At 43.0% G+C, this 19,948-nt stretch overlaps 1 protein-coding gene across 6 annotated transcripts in view; it reads right to left on the reverse strand.

Annotated features, from left to right (window-relative positions):
* DCAF5 (DDB1 and CUL4 associated factor 5) overlaps positions 1 to 16,016 on the reverse strand; it is a 102,376-nt gene extending 86,360 nt beyond the window's left edge. Inside the window, exon 1 of one of the 6 annotated variants that reach the window (XM_510028.8) lies at positions 15,570 to 16,016. In XM_510028.8, the coding sequence (XP_510028.4) occupies positions 15,570 to 15,783 (214 nt within the window). In that variant the 5' untranslated portion in view covers positions 15,784 to 16,016. Of the gene's footprint in view, positions 1 to 15,218; positions 15,334 to 15,569 lie in introns of those variants that run through there. The other 5 variants (XM_009428010.5, XM_009428009.5, XM_063793614.1 and 2 more) reach the window with 5 other exon arrangements.
* Positions 16,017 to 19,948: the final 3,932 nt, after the last annotated feature.

A 19,948-nucleotide genomic window follows, 5' to 3' on the forward strand; every position in this document is an offset into this window, starting at 1 on the left:
AATAAAAGTTCCTCAAATAGAGCTGGGGGATACTAAAAACGGGTTCTTAGGCCCTCAAAACCAGTAAGGAAAGTTATTAAGTTAGTGGACGATGCATTGCCAGGTACTTCCAGATCACAAATTTTCTTCATCTCCAGCCTTACCTCTTCTGCCATAGAGAACTAACCTGGACAATATGCTCTCCTGATTATATCACAAATACTCTTCATCCATTCTATGAGCAATTTCTGATTATTCTTTTTTTTTAGTTTTGTACATAAGAACACTGCCTGCCTGGACTTTTGCAAAATTCCTTGTATACACAAAATTAACAACATAATAAAGCTTTCTTGTCTCTTCTTTGGCAATTCTAAAAAGACTGAATCAGTGAAGGCCCTAACACTTCTAGGAATGCACACTACATCCAGCCACCCACCAGCAGATGTAAACAGAGATGTCAACCCTGAGACTAAATCAGGGGCTAGCTGCCAAACACTCAAACTTCACTTGTTTCTTGCCAGTACAGTAAGCCCCTTTGCCCATGATTTCACTTTCTAGTTTCAGTTACCATTAGTCAACCAGGGTCCGAAAATATTACAGTCAAGATATTTTGAGAGACAGAGACCACATTCACATAACTTTTATTACAGTATAATATTATAATTGTTCTACTTTATTACTATTGTTGTTAATGTATTACTGTGCCTAATTTATAAATTAAATTTTACCATAGGTATGTATACATAAGACAAAACATAGTATACATAGGGTTCAGTACCATCTGCAGTTGCAGGCATCCAGTGCGGGGCTTGAAATTCATCCCCCACAGATGAAGGGGGACTACTGTATGTCTAAGGCAAAGCACACACTTGAGTCATCTGTGGCAGCAAGTGATATAAATGAGGTATCTGTGCTAAGCCATCAACATAGTCAAGACACCTATTTAAAAAAAAAAAAGGAACACAGCAATCCTCAAAGGTTCCAATTAGTCACTTAGCTTTAACTTGTAACACCAAGATACAACTGGAATTTAGATACAAGACTTGAATGGAAATTCAGCATGGGGGAAGTTGTGTAACAAGATTTTGACAGGCATCTGGATTTGCAAAGAATTCCTCCTTCTGAGTAATGTTCTTGGAAGGAAACAAAGACTTTCCAAAGTACGGAAGTATAGCTCAGCAGGCTAAGAATTAAAACTGGAGACTCAACCAGAGTGACAGTTGGCCTCCACCCTGGAAAATCTCTACCTACTCATCTGTAAAATAATAGGGCATCACCAATTTAATCAAAACCATGTTCAGGGGCAATGAAACTGCAGATACAATGTACTGGCAGAGTAAGCCACTTAGGAGTTTAACACTTTACTTCAGCAAGTCCTTTTTAAATGCAGAACCTCATGACTTTCCCTATTGAGGGAAAAGGTCAGAAGACCCAGAGTTTAATCCTGATTGTACTACTCACTAGTTGTAACCTACTGAGCAAATCATTTTACCTCTTTGCTCCTTTGTTTACTTAGACGTAAAATTAAAGACTTCTATTAGACGATCATTAGTCCTTTCCAGCAACAAAATTCTGTAATTCTACAGAGACATCAGAAGCCTAAGATCACAAATGAGAGTGGTGAAAACAGGACTCCAACCAGATCACTTAAACATTTCACAACATGAAAGAATTCTAGGGCCAGGCACAGTGGCTCATACCTGTAATCCCAGCACTCTGGGAAGTTGAGGTGGGTGGATTGTTTGAGCCCAAGAGTTCAAAGTCAGCCTGGGAAACATGGTAAGACCCCGTCTTTAGAAAAAATAAATTTAAAAAATTAGTCAGGTGTGATGGCACGTGCTTGTAGTCCCAGCTACTCCAGAGGTTGAGGTGGGAGGATCACTTGAGCCAAGGAGGCAGAGGCTGCAGTAAGCTGTGATCACACCACTGTACCCCAGCCTGGGCAACAGAGTATAATCCTGTCTCAAAAAAGGAAAGAAACAGAGAGAGAGAGAGAAAGAAGAAAAAAAGAAAGACAGTCTGGCCAGGTGCAGTGGTTCACACTTGTAACCCCAACACTTTGGGAGGCAGGGTGGGAAGATCGCTTGAGGCCAGGAGTTCAAGACCAGCCTGGGCAACATAGAGACCTTGTCTCTATGAAAAAATTAAAAATTAGCTGGACGTGGTGATGCACACATAGGTGTGCATCATCTATGTGTCCTAGCTACTTGGGAGGCTGAGGCAGGAGGATCAATTAAGCTTAGGAGGTCGAAGCTTCAGTTAGCTATGATCATGCCACTGCACTTTAGCCTGACCCACAGAGCAAGATTCTGTCTCACAAGAAAGAAAAGAAAAAAAGAGAAAAGGAGGCTTGGGCATGGTGCCTCATATCTGTAATCCCAGTACTTTGGGAGGCTGAGGCAGGTGAATCACTTGAGGCCAGGAGTTCAAGACCAGCTTGACCAGCATGGTGAGACCTCGTCTCTACTAAAAACACGAAAAAATTAGCTGGGTGTAGTGACACATGCCTACAATCCCAGCTACTCAGGAGGCTGAGGCAGGGGAATGGCTTGAACCCAGGAGGTGGCGACTGCAGTGAGTGAGATCACACCACTGCACTCCAGCCTGTTAGCACCACTGACAGAGTGAATAAGACCCTGTCTCAAAAAAAAAAGAAAGAAAGAAAAGGAGAAGGAAGGAAGGGAAGGAGGGAGGAAGGGAGGGAAAGGGAAAGAAAGGAGAAAGAAAGAGAAGGAAGGAAAGAAGGAAGGGAGGGAGAGAAAGGGAAGGAAAGGAGAAAGAAAGAAGAAAAGAGAAGACAGAGAGGCCAGGCGCAGTGGCTCACACTTGTAATCCTAGCACATTGGGAGGACGAGGGGGATTGCCTGAGCTCAGGAGATCGAGACTAGCCTGGGCAACGTAGAGAAATCTCATCTCTACTAAAACTACAAAAAATTAGCTGGGCATGGTGGTGCACACCTATAATCTCAGCTACTTGGAAAGCTGAGGCACGAGAATCTCTTGAACCCGGGAGGCAGAGGTTGCAGTGAGTCAAGATAGCGCCATTGCACTCCAGCCTGGGCGACAGAATGAGACTCTGTCTAAAAAAAAAAAGAGAGAGAGAGAGAAGACAGAGAAAGACATTCTACAGCCATATACCTGAAAAACTACAATCCCTGAAAATTCTTCTCCGGGCCACTTGAGGGGGCCAACTTTTACTCCAAATATACTCTGGTGCTGGATAGCTATCCCAAAAAATTAAGCCTATAACATTTTTTTCTTGCTTATTTAATTCTTATTTATCATTCATATTTTACAGATGACTGTAACATGGTTTTAATATCAATATCACATCCACTTTTAGTTAAACACTCCTCAGGAAAAATTTCAACCCAGTGGAGAATCATTCCTCAAAATACCTTTTCTCAAAATCAACTCTACAAAGAACAACAACCCATAGGAAGACTGTAAAAACAAAAAAAAGTACAAGTAAACAGTATAATAAGAACTATAAGATGATGTATATAGAAAGGATGGAGTAACATCAGCCTCTGGACCTGGCATGTTCATAACGGTTTCAGCCTTTTTTTTCCCTTTCTAATAAAAGGCAAGTGACTAACTAACCACTCTGCTTCTCGGCCTCTATCTGGTACCTTAAAAGTGGCAGCGGAGGCCAGGAGCAGTAGCTCACACCTGTAATCCCAGAACTTTGGGAGGCTGAGGCGGGCAGATCACCCCCCCCGCCTAGGGACTGAACTCTGTCAGGAGTTCGAGACCAGCCCGGCCAACACGGTGAAACCCCGTCTTTACTAAAAGTACAAAAATTAGCCAGGTGTGGTGGCGGGCACCTCTAATCCCAACGGGATTACAGGCTGAGGCAGGAGAATTGCTTGAACTCGGGAGGTGAAGGTTGCAGTGAGCTGAGATCACGCCACTGCACTCCAGCCTGGGCCACAGAGCGAGACTCCATCTCAAATTAAAAAAAAAAAAAAAAAAAAAAAGTGGCAGCTGAAAGACCTGAAGTAAGGAGAATGGATGCTTAAAGGCTTTTCTACTAGAGGCATCCCATAGTGAATGTGAGGAGCTAAGAGACTGGGGTTTCGGTTTTACTTGCATACCAGACAGTGCAATAATTATAAGCAGGTGACCATATAACTTATCCTTTAAACTGGGACCTTTTTTTTTCTTTTTCTTTTATTATTATACTTTAAGTTCTAGGGTACATGTGCACAACGTGCAGGTTTGTTACATATGTATACATGTGCCATGTTGGTGTGCTACACCCATTAACTCATCATTTACATTAGGTATATCTCCTAATGCTATCCCTCCCCCGTCCTGCCACCCCACAACAGGCCCCAGTGTGTGATGTTCCCCTTCCCTAAACTAGGACCTTTTTAAGAATGAAAGGAACACTAATAATTACACTGGGACAATGGGAGAGCTTCAGATGGTCCCAAGTAAATCAGGATATATGATCGGCTTGGTTACGAAGGATCCCAACAATCAACAAGGCAGGCAGGTGACGTGGAGTTACCTAATGAACCTTATTAAGTAATCTTGCCTCATCTTATCAACTGGCAGAAGCCCCAGCAGAGGCAGAAGGGAATACAGGAATCAGTCCTCCTGCCAACATTATCTCTGCTATGTGGACCCATTATAAACCTGTCAATTTCCTCAGATGCCATTTTCTCAATGACTCCTACATAATCCCAGCCCTTTGGAATATAGCTTTCATTTTTTAAATTGGCCCTAATAGGAAAACAGTACTAGAGCACATGGACTTGATCTATGAATTATCAACTCTGTATCCCGAGAGGTATATGATAGAATTTCTGGTATTCTGGCCAGGTATGGTGGCTCACATCTGTAATCCCAGCATCTTGGAAGGCCAACGTGAGAGGATCACTTGGGCCCAGTAGTTCAAGACCAGCCTGGGCAAAATAGTGAGATCCTGTCTCTACAAAAAAAAATTTTTTTTAATTAGCTGGGCACGATGGTGCATGCCAGCAGTCCCAGCTACTCGGGAGGCTGAGGTGGGAAGATCACTTGAGCATGGAAGGTCGAAGCTACAGTGAGCCGTAACTGCCCCTGCACTCTGGTCTGAGCAACAGAGCATGAATAAAGTGGCAGGGCATGGGAAGATCAGGTAACTAAAGTGACAAACTACTACTGTCAAGTCTTTCCCTAAATCTCTGATTTAAGAAAACTGATAGGAAGAGCAAACTGAGTCCAAGACCGGAACCAATGGAGCAACCTTCCTTTTTACCCATTCAGTGAATGGCCATGAAAGTGAAATGCCTTCTTTTCCACAGAAGCAGAGTGACGTTGTGGTGACAGAAGCAAATTTTACTTACAAGAACACTATGCTTCAAGCTCATTAAGGATTAAACAGGCTTATCATCTGGTCTAGCAGTTAAACCTCCCTTTATGATACTGTGTGTGTGAAAAAGTGCTTCCAAATGACTTACTAGCACTCTCTGAGCAAATCAGCCCATATTAGGTTTACACTTTCTTCCAAAAAGCACTTTATTCTGAAGCACAGTATTCATCTGTGGCCCAGACAGGTATTTTCTCCCCATGTATAACTATATGAGGAAAGACACCTATTTGTTGACTGAAATTCAGCCAAATGTAATCATTCAGCATGACTTGGGCAGATATTAAACTCAAATTACAGGTTCAGTAAATACACATATATTGTTTTTACTTTTAACTGGGCTAACAGACAAGAGAAACCAACTTGATAACTAGAGTATACCTACTCCTAATCAGACTAAAGTAGGGAGTTAAACCCAGTGGGAGTTAGTCACATGGTTACGTACGGAATACACAGAGTGTGAGGAAGAAGGAGACTTTAGATAACTGCAAACATCAGAATCTAGGTGAGGTGAGTGCTAGCACCAAGAGACATCTGCTTGAGAAGTAAGTACTGTGGCTGTGATGAGAACCCTGCTTACTGGCTCCAAGTCCACTCCCATCTTCACAATTCCACCCGTCGTCCTCCACTTACATATAAAAGTGAAAAACTGCAGATAGCAAAATATGAGTGATAGCATCAAGAGAGGAGAATGAAGGAGAAAAAAAATCAGATCCTTTAAAAATGCATATAACATTGTAAAAATTTCAAAGCAGTTAGCATGTCTCAGAAAACATTCAGACCCAACCTGGAAATCTAGCTCCACCATAAACCACGGGAGCTTTCATAAGTTACCTAACTTCTGTAAGCCTCAGTTCCCTCATATGTAATATAAGGATAATAATACTACCCTAACTTACAAAACATTCTTTTAAGTGTTACATATGCCAGGCACATGAAATGCCCCCAAATAATATTTGATAAATAAATGACATCAAATATTAGCTATTTAAAAAATCTGTTAAACTTTTTTTTTTTTTTTTTTTTTTTTTTTAACAAACAGCAATGTCTCAGCTGAACATTGGGCAAGGCATTCCTTAATTTGGTAGGCACCGGGGAGTGCTGCAGATCAGCAGGGGATGTGAAACAATGACAGTTACATTTTGGGAAGCTTATATTATAATGGCAGTGGCGACTAATAAGTACTAAAACTGAAAAGAACAAAAACTTGAAAAGCAGTTATTGGAACCAAATTTTCTATAAAGTAATGGATCATGGTTATAAAAAAATCTTTTTTCACCCCTAGAATTACGTTTCACATCATTTTTTTATGACTAGTCAAGTGAAGCAATAGGAGTGGAAAAGGAACAAAGAAATCTGTAACTGGTTGTGATCAATTAGTTGTAAGCACCACTGCATTCAGACCGGCCATATTTCACACTTCATTTTAACCACAAATAATGAATTCTAATATCTATTTTTCCACTAATGCGTTGCCTGTTCTCTGGATTATAGAACTCTCAGCAGTAATTTATCAATATCCTTCCTTGATTCTTTAGCACTCACTTATGACAATTAATACAAAACCTTCAAATCTCCTCGCCTTTCTATACTACAAATCTCCTTGCCTTTCTACACTACAGGTAACACTGGCTATTTTCCAAGTGGCAAATAAGACATGTAAAGTGCTTAGCAGAAGGCCTGGCATATGTTACAAGATTAAAAAAAAAAAAAGTTAAATAATAATTTTCATTGTTATTAAGATTAAAGGGGCACAAGGCCAGGCGCGGTGGCTCACGCCTGTAATCACAGCACTTTGGGAGGCCGAGGTGGGCGGATCACAAGGTCGGGACATCGAGACCATCCTGGCTAACACGGTGAAACCCCGTCTCTACTAAAAATACAAAAAATTAGCTGGGCGTGGTGGCGGGTGCCTGTAGTCCCAACTACTCGGGAGGCTGAGGCAGGAGAATGGCATGAACCTGGGAGGTGGAGCTTGCAGTGAGCCGAGATCGCACCACGCCACTGCACTCCAGCCGGGGCGACAGAGCGAGACTCCGTTTAAAAAAAAAAGATTAAAGGGGCACAAAATGGGTACTCAATAAATATTTTAATGAGTAAATAAACATACTTAAGTAAAACAAGTTAACCTTATTTACAGCAAAACACAGAGATATAATTTATCATTTAAGAGAAGCAACCAGAGTTGTACATGTGCTCCAGAAACTGCTAACATTCAGCTTTCAATTCCTTAGGACAGATCCAGAAAATGTGACCTGCCTACAAAGGGAAAAGAGAGAAACAGCACCTGCCTGGGAGCAATGAGTCCTACTTAGAGTCCTGACAGCCAGAGACAATGCAGACAGCCCTGGGCAAGTCACTTGTCTAGATCTCAGCTCCCTTTCCTGTAAAATGAAAATCCTTCCATTTCTCCGATCCCATGCAGAAAAGAGAAGATATAAAAGGGTTACTTAATGCAGTATTTCACAAGCTTCAATCTTGATCATCTTTTCATTTTTGCCATATCCGCATAACACTTTTATTGTTTTTCTTTAAATTGATTTGCATGATGATGGCTCACTGCAGCCTTGACCTTCCAGGCTCAAGCAATCCTCCCACCTCGGCCTCCTGTGTAGCTGGGACTAAAGGTGCACGCCACCATACCCAGCTAGTTTTTAAATTTTTGGTAGAGATAGGGTCATGCTATGTTGACCAGGCTGATCTCAAACTCCGGGGCTCAAGTGATCCTCCTGCCTCTGCCTCCCAAAGTGCTGGGATTACAGGTGTGAGCTACTGCACCTGGCCTTAATTTACTTAAAAATTTAACCTCACCTTAAGTAATAAAATCATTAAAAATATTTTATTCACGTTAGCTAATTTTTCTAATGTGTCTAAAGATAAATTAACTACTCAACTTTAAATATTCACTCAAAGATTATCTAAATTCATCTAACATATCCAAACTTTGGCAAATGGTAACCTAATTTTTATAACTGAAAATAAAAAAAAAATTTTTAATTTCCCATACTATAGCAACATAAGAAAATCAAAAAATTTAAAGGACAGGGAATTGAGTAGAAAAGAAATAGAATTTCATATTCCCACAATAATGTAAGGGTTAATTCAAATTAATATTCAGTTATTTTATAAGTAAGAATATTTTTTAAACAATGTGAGGCAACAAAAATTGAAAACAGAACTGATTCCTTCTTAACTTAGGTAATCTTCATCTGAATTAGGATTTTATTTCCTTTAACTTTAAAAGACTTTCACTCCACCCTTGAGTATCTAAATTCAGACTAAAATAAGAAAAGCAATTAGTTTCTTCTTTCTTAAGACCATAAAAAGAAGACAGAGATTAAAATTAAGTGCCATGTTTATTAGCAATGGAAGTGCTCTTATAAACTTATGCTCTCTTTGCCTTGATCAATGCATGAGAAAATAAATGCACCTACTTCTTAACTTGGAATTAAGAGAGCAGTATGCATTTGTGTGACAAGTTTTACTAGTCAATAAAGTTTCCCTCATCTAAATGACTCCAACTGTACTTTACAAACAAATCCATCAATAATCAGTGAATAAGCACATGCTTGTACCTGGGCTGACACTTCCTTTCAATGTGGTGGCCAAAATACATAACTGAGGACTCTTGCTCTCTTTAGGAAATCTTAGCTATCAAAAACACATTGGCATAAATCAAATTAAAAATGATACTTTGAACAATACTGAGCACAAGGACAACTTTCTGATGTATTAATAACAATGTCTAATGTGACTAATGATCAGCAGCTAAACCTCACTAGGTTATTTTAAAGTAGAAGTGACAAACCCAGGCATAAATCTAAATTTGCCAACCTTTGATAGGTATCAATTAGCTGACAAAAAACCAAGTAGGACAAATAATGTGTATCTATAAATATTCACATTACTTTATCCTTATGACATGATCTTTATAATTTATCATAGCAAAGTTCCTCAGGGCCATCTCTACAGGCCTTCTTTCTTTCCCACCAAATCTCACAGGCAAGAGCATTTTTGCTGTATTAAGTATAGCAAACCAGAGGAAAAAAAAATCTATTAAAGTATCATAAGGTAGAGGGGATATATTTTAAAAGGTCACGAAATGTTACAAATGAGAACTGAACACTCCTAAAACACCAGCTTTTTGAAAACATAATTTATACCTGATTCATTGTCCCTGTTCTCATAGCTCCTGTTTTACAAACAGTATGCACTCAAAAACTATTTGTTGCACTAATAAATAGATCAAATAATAAAATACCTTCACAGCAATGAATTATCAGAAAATAGAAAAGGCCAAAAGAAAATTTGAAAACTGATTCCTCAATTACCTTGTTAAAATGTCTATACTATGAAAGCTTTTCAAAGACAAAAACCTGCTCTACCACTGGCCATATTTCTCCTGATAAGTAACTACCGAACCAACAAATTCATTCTAATTAAATGAACAGCTTTAATAAAGTCAGGCTTTATTTAACTGGCTAAAGCCAAACGCCTTACCTGCAGATAATGTGCTTTTAGACTAATTTATCTACAAAAAACTGATTTCATAAAACGTGATATAAACTAGTGACTGGGAAACAGGAAATGACCATTAATTAATAGGTTCAAATTAAGCATATAGGTGTAATAATAGCTATTATTCAATGCTTAAAAATACTCTTTGATGACAGTACTGGTTAAGCTTATTCACAAAGTATTTTGAACAGTTCACCTCATGGAGATCTTTCTCAATATTTCATGGTGTACTGTGCCATGTGCAGTATATGTTAGATGTTGAAGGTATCAATCTCCTGAAAGCCTTTTGTGACATTCAAGGGAAACAACAACAACAGTTGCAGCAGCAGTAGCAACAGCATGGGTTAGGCCCTTGTGCTAAGAATTTTACAAATGTTATTTCATTCAATCCTTACCACAACCCTGTAGGGTATTATTATCCTTATTACATGGGTGAGGAAACAGACAAGAGAGGATAAGTGACCTGTCAAAAGCAACCCAGGTACCAAGCAGCTGGGTTGGTGTTCACCCCAGGCAGTCTGACTTCAGAGTTCATACTCTACAATCTCTCTATATAGATTATGGCTCCTTATAATGATCAATATGGTCAGAGACCCATTTGAACTAGAAATAGGCTAAATAGTTATCCCCATTTATAAGTATTATGACCAAGCAACTAAATGACTCTCCCCATTCACAACTCCTACATAATTAATACTTTGAAACATCATAGTTGCTCATGCTATTTGAAAAACTTCTGAAGGTACTTTTCCTATATTTAGTCATAAGCACACAAAAAAGATAATAATCTCTCACTATAACTCAAAACTTCATACTTATGGGTTATTCTGCTAGCTCTATAAGTTCCAATGCCTTAAACTTCGATTCAGGGGAAATAATATAGCCACTCTCATTCCAAAGAGCCAAATCTTTGTTTTTGTTTACTGCTAAGATGACTTGCACAAGCCCTTTACAACATATAAAAAGGCGGAGTAACAATCCAAGTCAAATGCACATAGAGATACATTCTGATTGGTCATCCAATCAGAGCCCTAAAAGATGTTCATTTTCTTCGCAAAAAAAAACTTTAAACAAACATATAAAGGACCCCATTCTAAGAAAAAGGAAAAGCATAAGAGGAGGCAACGAGAGCAATTTAGAGTACTAGATGCAACCAAAGACCTAAAGGGTAAACCCAAGATATCCCCTAAATATGTGTACTACTGTAACCTTATTGATGTTGTTAGGATCTCTTGTAAGTGGCACTTCAACATACAATGTTGTTCCCCATCCCTCAAAGGACTAACACATATAAATATTCTAAGAAGAGACTACAATCATCAAGTATAAGCTAGTCTTTATAAAAAGTAATGTTAACGGGCTGGGTGGGGTGGCTCACACCTGTAATCCCAGGACTTTGGGAGGCTGAGGTGGGCAAATCACGAGGTCAGGAGTTTGAGACCAGCCTGGCCAACATGGTGAAACCCCGTTTCTACTAAAAATACAAAAATTAGCCAGGTGTGGAGGCACGCACATGTAATCCCAGCTACTCAGGAGGCTGAGGCAGGAGACTTGCTTGAACCCAGGAGGCGGAGGTTGCAGTGAGCCGAGATCCCGCCACTGCACTCCAGCCTGGGCGACAGAGCAAGACTCCATTGCCCCCCCCCCCGCCCCAAAAAAAAGTAATGTTCACTCAAAATCTAGTTCATAAAGCACCTTCACATATAACATTTCATTGACCATTCACTACCCCCATTCATCTACCAGTGAGGGCAATCTGTTATCCTCATTTTACAGATGAGTAGTGAAGGTACTTACCTAAAATCAAACACTTTGTGACTGGTAGAGCCTCCAACTCAAATCACATGACATCAAATCCCAAGCACTTTCCACACCACATTGTGCCTCCACATTCCACATCAAAAAGTCACAAAACTATCCTGCCTGGCTAATCTGCACTGGTCTATTAACAATACTGTAAGAACAAATGTCTGTTATTAATGACACCATGTGTTATGAATACAAAAGAGAAAGAAAACAAACTCAGTATTTTCTCTGAGAGGCCTGGCGCTCTGTTCAGCACCCAACCTATACTTTAACTAACATAGTTCTCACAACAAGCCCCTCAGGTAGGTGCCAATATTCCAACTGTATACCTCAGAAAACACATTCAGAGAGGCTTAGTAACTTGACTAAAGTCACAGATTAAACAAATGACACAGCAATGATGTTAACCACATATCTGCTATACCACACTGCCTAACCCAGTATCACAACGATGCCCCTTTCTGGTCATAAACAAGAAAAATCAAGTACTTTTTCGGTTAAAGTATCTTAACGTGTCAAATAACCATTTCTCCACTTGTTGCTGTCATAATTTCACTTCCAAGCACAGCACCTTTTCTCCTTCCTGATTTTCTCTGGTTTACTCAATATCTGCTGGCCTCACTGTGCCCTGGAAAAGGGGATAGCTGTTGGAACAGAAAAGTGATGTATTATTAACTAATAGTACTTTACCCGGCCACAGGAATCATGCAAATATTATTTCTGCCCTGGGTATAAGTTAATTCTATCAAGTAGTATGTGTCAGTTACCAGAAATGTGAGCCTGCCCAAACAATTATGAAATGAAAACAATAACAAACTATGAACAATCTATCATTTTAATCACAGCTCTCCAAGGGCTTTCCAAACCAGACAAGACACAAGAACAACAAAATGCATAAAAGTAATCTCATTACCATCCCAGAGTCTGGCATCCCACTACATTACAACATTGGGGATACATAGCATTAGCCTCAGAATACTGTGCTCCCCCACTCAGGTGTTGACTGCTAATGAGAGACAAAGATAGATAAGAAAAAAATATAAACATGACACTAGTTTTAAACGTGGGAAAATTATTGAAGGACTTCCCAGAAAAAAATTTAATTAGCTTTAACAAGTTAAGGTATATTAGGACTCCCAAAGGGGGCTTCCTTATCTGAAGCAAACAGGAGGAACTTTCTGTTAACACCGCTGTGTACTCATAATGCAAGGTAAATAGCTAAAAAGGCTTTAAACCAAAACTCTATGTTCAAGGAACAAATAGGAAAAGCTAGGTGTATCTTAGCCAAACTGGAGGAGCGATGGAATAGCCTGCTGATAGGACTAAGAACAGGAACAGGAGTAGATAAAAAGGAAACAGGAAGAACTGGGCTAGAGGGAGTATGGGGGGAAGGAGAAGGAGCAAGGGGCAAAGAAGGCTGGAACCCAGGAAGTACTGATGGAGATGGGCAACACAAGCCTAGAAGAGTAAGGAAATAAATACCCAGAATCGAAAGGTCTGCCAGAGCCTCCTCTGTGGAAATGACCCTCCTCTTTCACAGGCTAAAATTAAGACAAAGGAAATGACCTGGCCAAGACTAGAGAAAATAGAGTTCATTTAAGATACAGGGGAGCGTCCTGCCCAAGGATAAAAGTAGTAATAACTGGTAGAGAACGGAGGGAACTTTTCGTGCTTTTTAAAATGTAACTTCAAATAGATAAATTATGTGGCATGGAAATTATCTCAATAAATTTGTTATTTTTTTAAAAGTGTGAGCTAGGCATGGTGGCTTATGCTTGCAATCTCAGCACTTTACGGGGTGAGGCAGGAGGATTACTTAAGGCCAAGAGTTCAAGACTAGCCTGGGCAACATAGGGAGACTCCACCTCTACAAAAAAAAAAAGTTTAAATTAGCCGGGCATGATAGCACCTGCCTGTAGTCCCAGCTACTTGGGAGGCTGAGGTGGGAGGTTAGCTTGAGCCTGGGAGATCAAGGCTGCAGTGAGCAGTGATAGCCCACTGCACTCCAGCCTGGGCAACAGAGTGATACCCTGTCTCAAATAAATACATAAATAAAGGTGTGTCAAGCTGGGCAACGTGTGACTACTTACAATTCCGTTAACATGATTAGTTCAGTTGTCTCTAAAAGAGTACCCCCAAATTCCCTCACTCGGTAGGTAAAGTTTACTTGTGTCTGGGAACTTCTCTGTTGGAATACATCGGGAGTTTTATCGATACATAAAAAACAGCAGCAGGGAAACTGGGAGCTAGGTCTATAAAGAAGAGGTCTTCCCCCATTTTTGCTCTTCAAATTTATTTGATAAAATTTTATACGGTGCTGTGGGGGAAGGAGGCTTTTGTCTGAAAGATCAGGTTTCTTCAGAGGATGATCTAGGGCCAAAATCTACCTAGTCAAAGAGAAAACGATCTGGGGTACAAAAGTCAAGTCAGTTCTGGACAGACCCCAAAAGGTTTATCATAAAATGATCACAGAAGACCTTTCTCTTTGCTACCCCCAAATTGGACTGTACGCCCCATGTCACTTCCGACGGTTACTCGCGAAGACGGATGCTTTGCCAAGATCCCAGAAGTTTCTGGCGAGCTGCTCACGGACACAAATTAGAAAGACATTCGGGGACCGACCTGGGTGAAGCTAAGCGCCACGTCCAGCGCTGGGTTCCCCCTTCATCCCTCCCAATATAGGAAAAGGGACAGAAGAGGGCAGCAGCCAAGCAGGAACGCCCAATCAGCCGTCTTCACCCCCCCTCCCCTGAGCCAGGTTTCGGGGAGCCGCCCCCTAGCCCTCACGTAGGCCCATTCCCATCCGCCCCTGCCCTGGGCCCGCGACCCCAGGGAGGAGGGGACGACGGCGGCGAGCGCCCCCACCGGCAGCAGGCGCACCTCCCCAGGGGCAGCTGTCGCCGCGGCCCGCGGGGCCCGGGCCTCCCCGGGAGCAATAGGCTATCGATTCAGCTGCCTGTCGCTAGGCGCCCCGGGAGAGCGAGGCCTACACCGCCCGGCCGGAGCCCCGGCCTCGATTTCGCCACTTTCCCCAAACCAGAGGGAGAGCCCGGGGGCAACCAGGCCCGTCTGGGCGAGAGGGAGGAGAAGCAGAGACCACTTGCAACAGCGGCCGCGGGAAACGGGGTGCGGGGCGCCGGGCTCCCGCCAACAAGTCTCCCGGGGGTCCCCCACCCTACCGCCTGCCTCGCAAGTTGCGCATTCAAGTTCAGGCTGGTGCCCTTTAGCCTCCACAGCCCTCGCCACTCTCGAAACTGTATTAAAAACAAGACGCAGAAGAGGCCACAACCGAACGAAAGGCGATGGTGCTGGGCCTCTAAGAGCGCCGAGGGGGGCGGCCCACAGCGACCCTACCGCCCCAGTCACTTCCCCTCTGCAGACCCCGCCAGCCCCCGGGTCGCAGCCCCCGGCCCCTCGGCGTCCGGGTCTGTCACCGCCCGCTTCCCAGCCCCAAGACCCCTTTTCCTTAACGCCGGCGACGGGGGCTTCAGCTCCCCCTTGCCTCCGGCGCTCCTCGGCCTCCTCACCCTCCACATCCCCAAAATGCCCCCAGCACCTTTTAAAGTACGCGGAGGAAGAGTTTGCCGTCAAACTTTGTCGAGCGGTAACCTCGCCCCCCTCCCCGACCTCCACTTTCAGGGCAGGCATCAGGAGAGATCACTTTGCACTTGGGATAAAGCGAATTAAGGAGCTGTCAACCATTTTAGGTCTTTTTTATAGAAGACATCCTCTCCTTCCCCTCCCCCTGCAATGGTTTTAATTTGACACCAAACCTTCCCACCGCAGAAGGGGGTAGAGAAAGGGAGGGGGTGGGGACAGAGGGCAGGAGGAGGGTGACGGGGGAGAGCGAGAGGGGGAGGCTGGGAGGGTGCGGGGAGGCGCGGGGAGGGGAAGGGGGTTGATTTACCTGAGACCAGCCACTGGCCTCCATTGTTGGAGAATTCAATGGCATTGACACAGCCGAAGTGGCCGAGGAGGTCCTTCTTGTAGAGGTTTCTGCAGCCCCGCAGGCGTCTCCTCTGAAAGTCCTGAGTGAGCAGGGGGTCCCCATGCAAGCCCCGCTGGGACAAGAAGCCCACCACTGACCTCATGCTGCCCCCCAGGCCAGCTCTCCTCTTCATGCTGGAACCGCCGCCGCCGCCGCTCACGCCGCCGCCCCTCCCTCGGCCTCACGCGCGGCCGCTGCTCCCCCCACCCGGCCCTCCCCCCGCGCTGCGATCCGGATGGTTCTTTAACCAGCCATGGCAGGCAGAGCGAGGTGTGCAGACACTCGGCGGCGTTCGCGGCTTCCTGACGGTCCCCTCCCTCTCCTTCCCCCCGAGGCTCCTCCCTCTGCCTCTCCGCCTCCTCCGGCAGCTGATCCTCAGCTGCCGCCGCGCTTCCGCGATGCGCGGCCCTTCCGCCGGCTGCGGGGCCCCGAGAACGCGGCGTCGGCGCCCCTCCCCTCCGCGGGGGGCTGGCCGGAAGAACGCGGGCGGCCGGCCCGGAGACCACGGGCGCCGGCTGCTTTCCCAGTTGAGCCGCTTCCCGCCTGGGGACCTGGGTGGCGCCGGGCGGAGACCCCTCTGCACCCCAGCGCCCCGCACTCCGCGGAGTTGAATGCGCGTAACAAGCCGAGTGGCCGCCGGGCTTTGGCTCGCCTTCCTCCCGCGGGGACCCGCGGGCCGGCTGCTGCCCGGAGGCCAGCGCCCGTACGAGTTCGGGGAAAATGCGGCTGGAGTGGGGGAAGGTGCGGGCGGGGGCTCCGGCCCTCCTTCCTCTGCTGGCCTCTGCCTTGGGCAGTCCGGCCCTGCCCGAGGCGGGGGAACCGGGAGGTAGGGCCGCACACTTGGAGGAACGTTGCCTGGGGGTTTTGTTCGCGCACTCGCCCCTTCCCCTCTCCCGGTAAATGTTTAACACCACCGCTCATCCCCAAGTCCAGTTCTCTAACTCTCCCTTCCTCCGGTCCTTTAGTTGAAAAAGGCTAAATTGTTCCGTTTGGCAGATTAGAGTGGTACATGGGGGGAAAGAGAAAGGGATAAAGAAGTAGGAAGAAAATTGCCAAAACCGAGTTGATGAAGTCCCGAGAAGCACGAGGTACTTCTCTCCGTTCCAGATAAATTTGCACGACAAGAAGCGTGATTTGAAACTAACGATATATGTTATTTAATTGGGTTCGGTGAGCTCCTCTTAAAGGTCTCGAGTGGGGAGCACTGAGGTTGGACAGCTGTTAACCAGCAGCTGCGCTCCAGGCCAGAAGTGGCTGCACTTCAGTAGGATGGGAGTCACCGCGTTGACCCTAGTGGGTGTTAAGTGCTTTGGAATTCTACCAGATACAGTTAAAAGTCCCCTTTTCGATGTATTATAGTACTTTTCCTGGAAGCTATCCTCTGTCATTAAGTGGTAATAAGCTACTGAAATAGGCACTTGTCAGTTTTGCCCTTTCAAGTTAGCAGGAATTACATCCTCTGGACCAGAGATGGCACAGGAGCAGTTGAGTAGAATCATCATTGAAAGATGGGCTGTACATCTCTGATCTGGGGAAAATAATAATACTTTTTTTAAAAAAAGATCGGCTGAACATGGAAGAGGTTTACCCGTCAAACAAAATTATTTACTTCTACTTTTTGTTCAGTGACAATACGATTAATCGTACTAATAACAAATATGCAAATGTTTCATATAAAAGTACATATTCTAGCAAACATTACTAAACAGAAACCAAATTCCATCAGAACTTGGGGAAAAGGGCAAAAAATAAATAAATTTTTAAAAGAAAGAAATCAAATAACAAAAATGTGAATTTTAATGGAATATTGTTCCCCTAAATAGGAAACTATGTGGTACTTAAAAGGTTTTATCCTCAGGATGCCTTCTAATAATCCTTTGTGTTTATTCATTATAATCACCACCTGAAAATTAGTAGCAGTATACCAGCTTTATTAAAGATGTATAGCACCAAACATCCTTCTGTCATAGCAATGTCAAAATGTGTAATTAATCATTTATTTTTGTGATGATAGGAGTCTCCCCACTCTGCTGTAAGTTCTCTGAGAGCAGGGACTACGTCTGTTCTGCTCAAGGGTGTATGCCTGGAGCCAGTACTTGCTGGCACTAGTGGCCGCTTTAATACTTGCTGAATTCATGAATGTACTTAGGGAGTGGGGAGGAGTTTGAAGGGAAAGGTCGTGCTTTCCGGTTTGGATATGTTGAGTTTGACCTGTTTCATTCCAGTGGAATCCACTTGTTCCAAGGCCAGTTTCCCTGCTCACTGTTCCTTTGCTTGGCATACTCAGTCCACACATTCAAAACCCCCTCTGACTTCTTCCAGTTAATAGGCCATCATTTATACCTATTTGCCTGGGGTGGGGGAGATTTGTTCGAAGTGGCCTTTACTGTGGCAGTGTATAATACGCATCCTCCTCTGCCCTCTTAAGCACATACCCCCTTTACAGTTTTTACTGAATTCCTGGGAAAATTGTCCCATTTACCTCAGCATAAAAATAGACCAGCATCTGGTCACATGCCAGCCCAAATCTAGGACTTTGCTGGAAACTTCCTTAACTGTTGGGTGACCAACAGTGACAGAAAGGTAGGACCACCTAGTCTGTTTATATCCTACTGCTAGTCTGGCCAGATTTTTATAAGCCTGAATGAAATATCTTCCTATTCCTATAATTAAGAGTTGTTGGATAAAATGGAGGATACCCAATTTGGTATGAATTTCAGATAAACAACGAATGTTTAAGTATACCCCATAAAATATTTGAGATATACTGATATTGTTTATTTGAAACTCGAATTGGGCATCCTGAATTTTTTATTTGCTCAATCTGGCCACCTACTTATAACCAACTTCAAAAGATGAAACTCCATAATATCAATTTGCTTTTACTAGGAATTTAACGTAGTCCCTTGTGTCATTTATTGCAAACTAATAATATGGTACATAACTACATACCACAAACTTTTTTACCACACCTGTAACAAAATTGCAATACCACAAACATTTAATCAGCTTTGATGACCACATGAGCTTTGTGTTTTTCATATAGGCATTTATAGTGAAAAGGCCAGTGTACTTAGCTTTAAAATAGCAAATGAAATTACTTCTGAGTAAATTGAACCACTGCAGAGAATGTGTGGAGGAAGAGGGAGAAGAGTGAAAAACTCATATTTTTCTTTCCTAAACCCAGAAACTTATGTGTATTAACATTCATACTTAGGAAGCCTTGAAACACTGATTTGGAAATTCATTCTGGAAAAACAAAGATATGGAAATTGCTTAACCCAAGAACTCTTAATTGCTTCACCATAGGTTGAATACTGGTCAAATGTAGAATTCCCAGAAATGTATTTACTCTTTGACTTCTATTTTGTTTGACTCCAATATTGCTGAAGAAAGAGTAAGGACTCTTTAAAAACTGATTGAATGCTAAGGAAATGCTCAAACATTAGAAACTGTGTTTTTAAATTTTATTTATTTATTTATTTTGAGACAGGGTCTGGCTCTGTCACCCAGACTGGAGTGCAATGGTGTGATCTTTGCTCAGTGCAGCCTTGACCTCCCAGGCTCCAGTGATTCTCCTACCTCAGCCTCCTGAGTAGCTGGAACTACAGGTTCACACTGCCACACTCAGCTAATTCTTGTATTTTTTGTAGATGGGGTTTCTCCATGTTGCCCAGGCTGCTCTCAGACTCTTGGCTCAAATGATCCTCCAGCCTTCACCTCCCAAAGTAAAGGGATTACAGGCATGAGCCACCTAGCCTGGCTGTTTTTTTTGTTTGTTTGTTTTGTTTTTTTAACTGAGAAAATACTAAGCCCTTCTGAAACTTTTATTAAATCTTAGCATATTGAGTACTACATATGGATACTAATATGCTCAGAAATGTTTTATTCAAAATATTTTCAACTTTAAAATAAACCACTATTCATAAAAAGAGATGTTAATTCATGCAGAGATCAAACATTTATTTTTAACTTTTTAAAGACAGGGTCTCTCTGTTGCCCAGGCTGGAGTGCAGTGGTAAAATCATAGCTCACAGCAGCCTGGAACTCCTGGACTCAAGTGATCCTCTCACCTCAGCCTCCTGAGTAGTTGGGACTACAGGTGTATGCCACCATGCCTGGCTAATTTTTTAAAAAATGTTTTACCATTTTGTCGCTGAGGCTGATCTTGAACTCCTGGCTTTAAGCTATCCTCCTTGTCCTCCCAAAGTGCTGTGACTACAGGCATGAGCCACCTCGGCCTGTCAACATTTAAATTTTAAAAGGTAAATTATTTATTGGTCATCTCAAATAGACAA

This window comes from Pan troglodytes, chromosome 15 (assembly GCF_028858775.2).
Source record: "Pan troglodytes isolate AG18354 chromosome 15, NHGRI_mPanTro3-v2.0_pri, whole genome shotgun sequence".
Lineage (NCBI taxonomy): Eukaryota > Metazoa > Chordata > Mammalia > Primates > Hominidae > Pan > Pan troglodytes.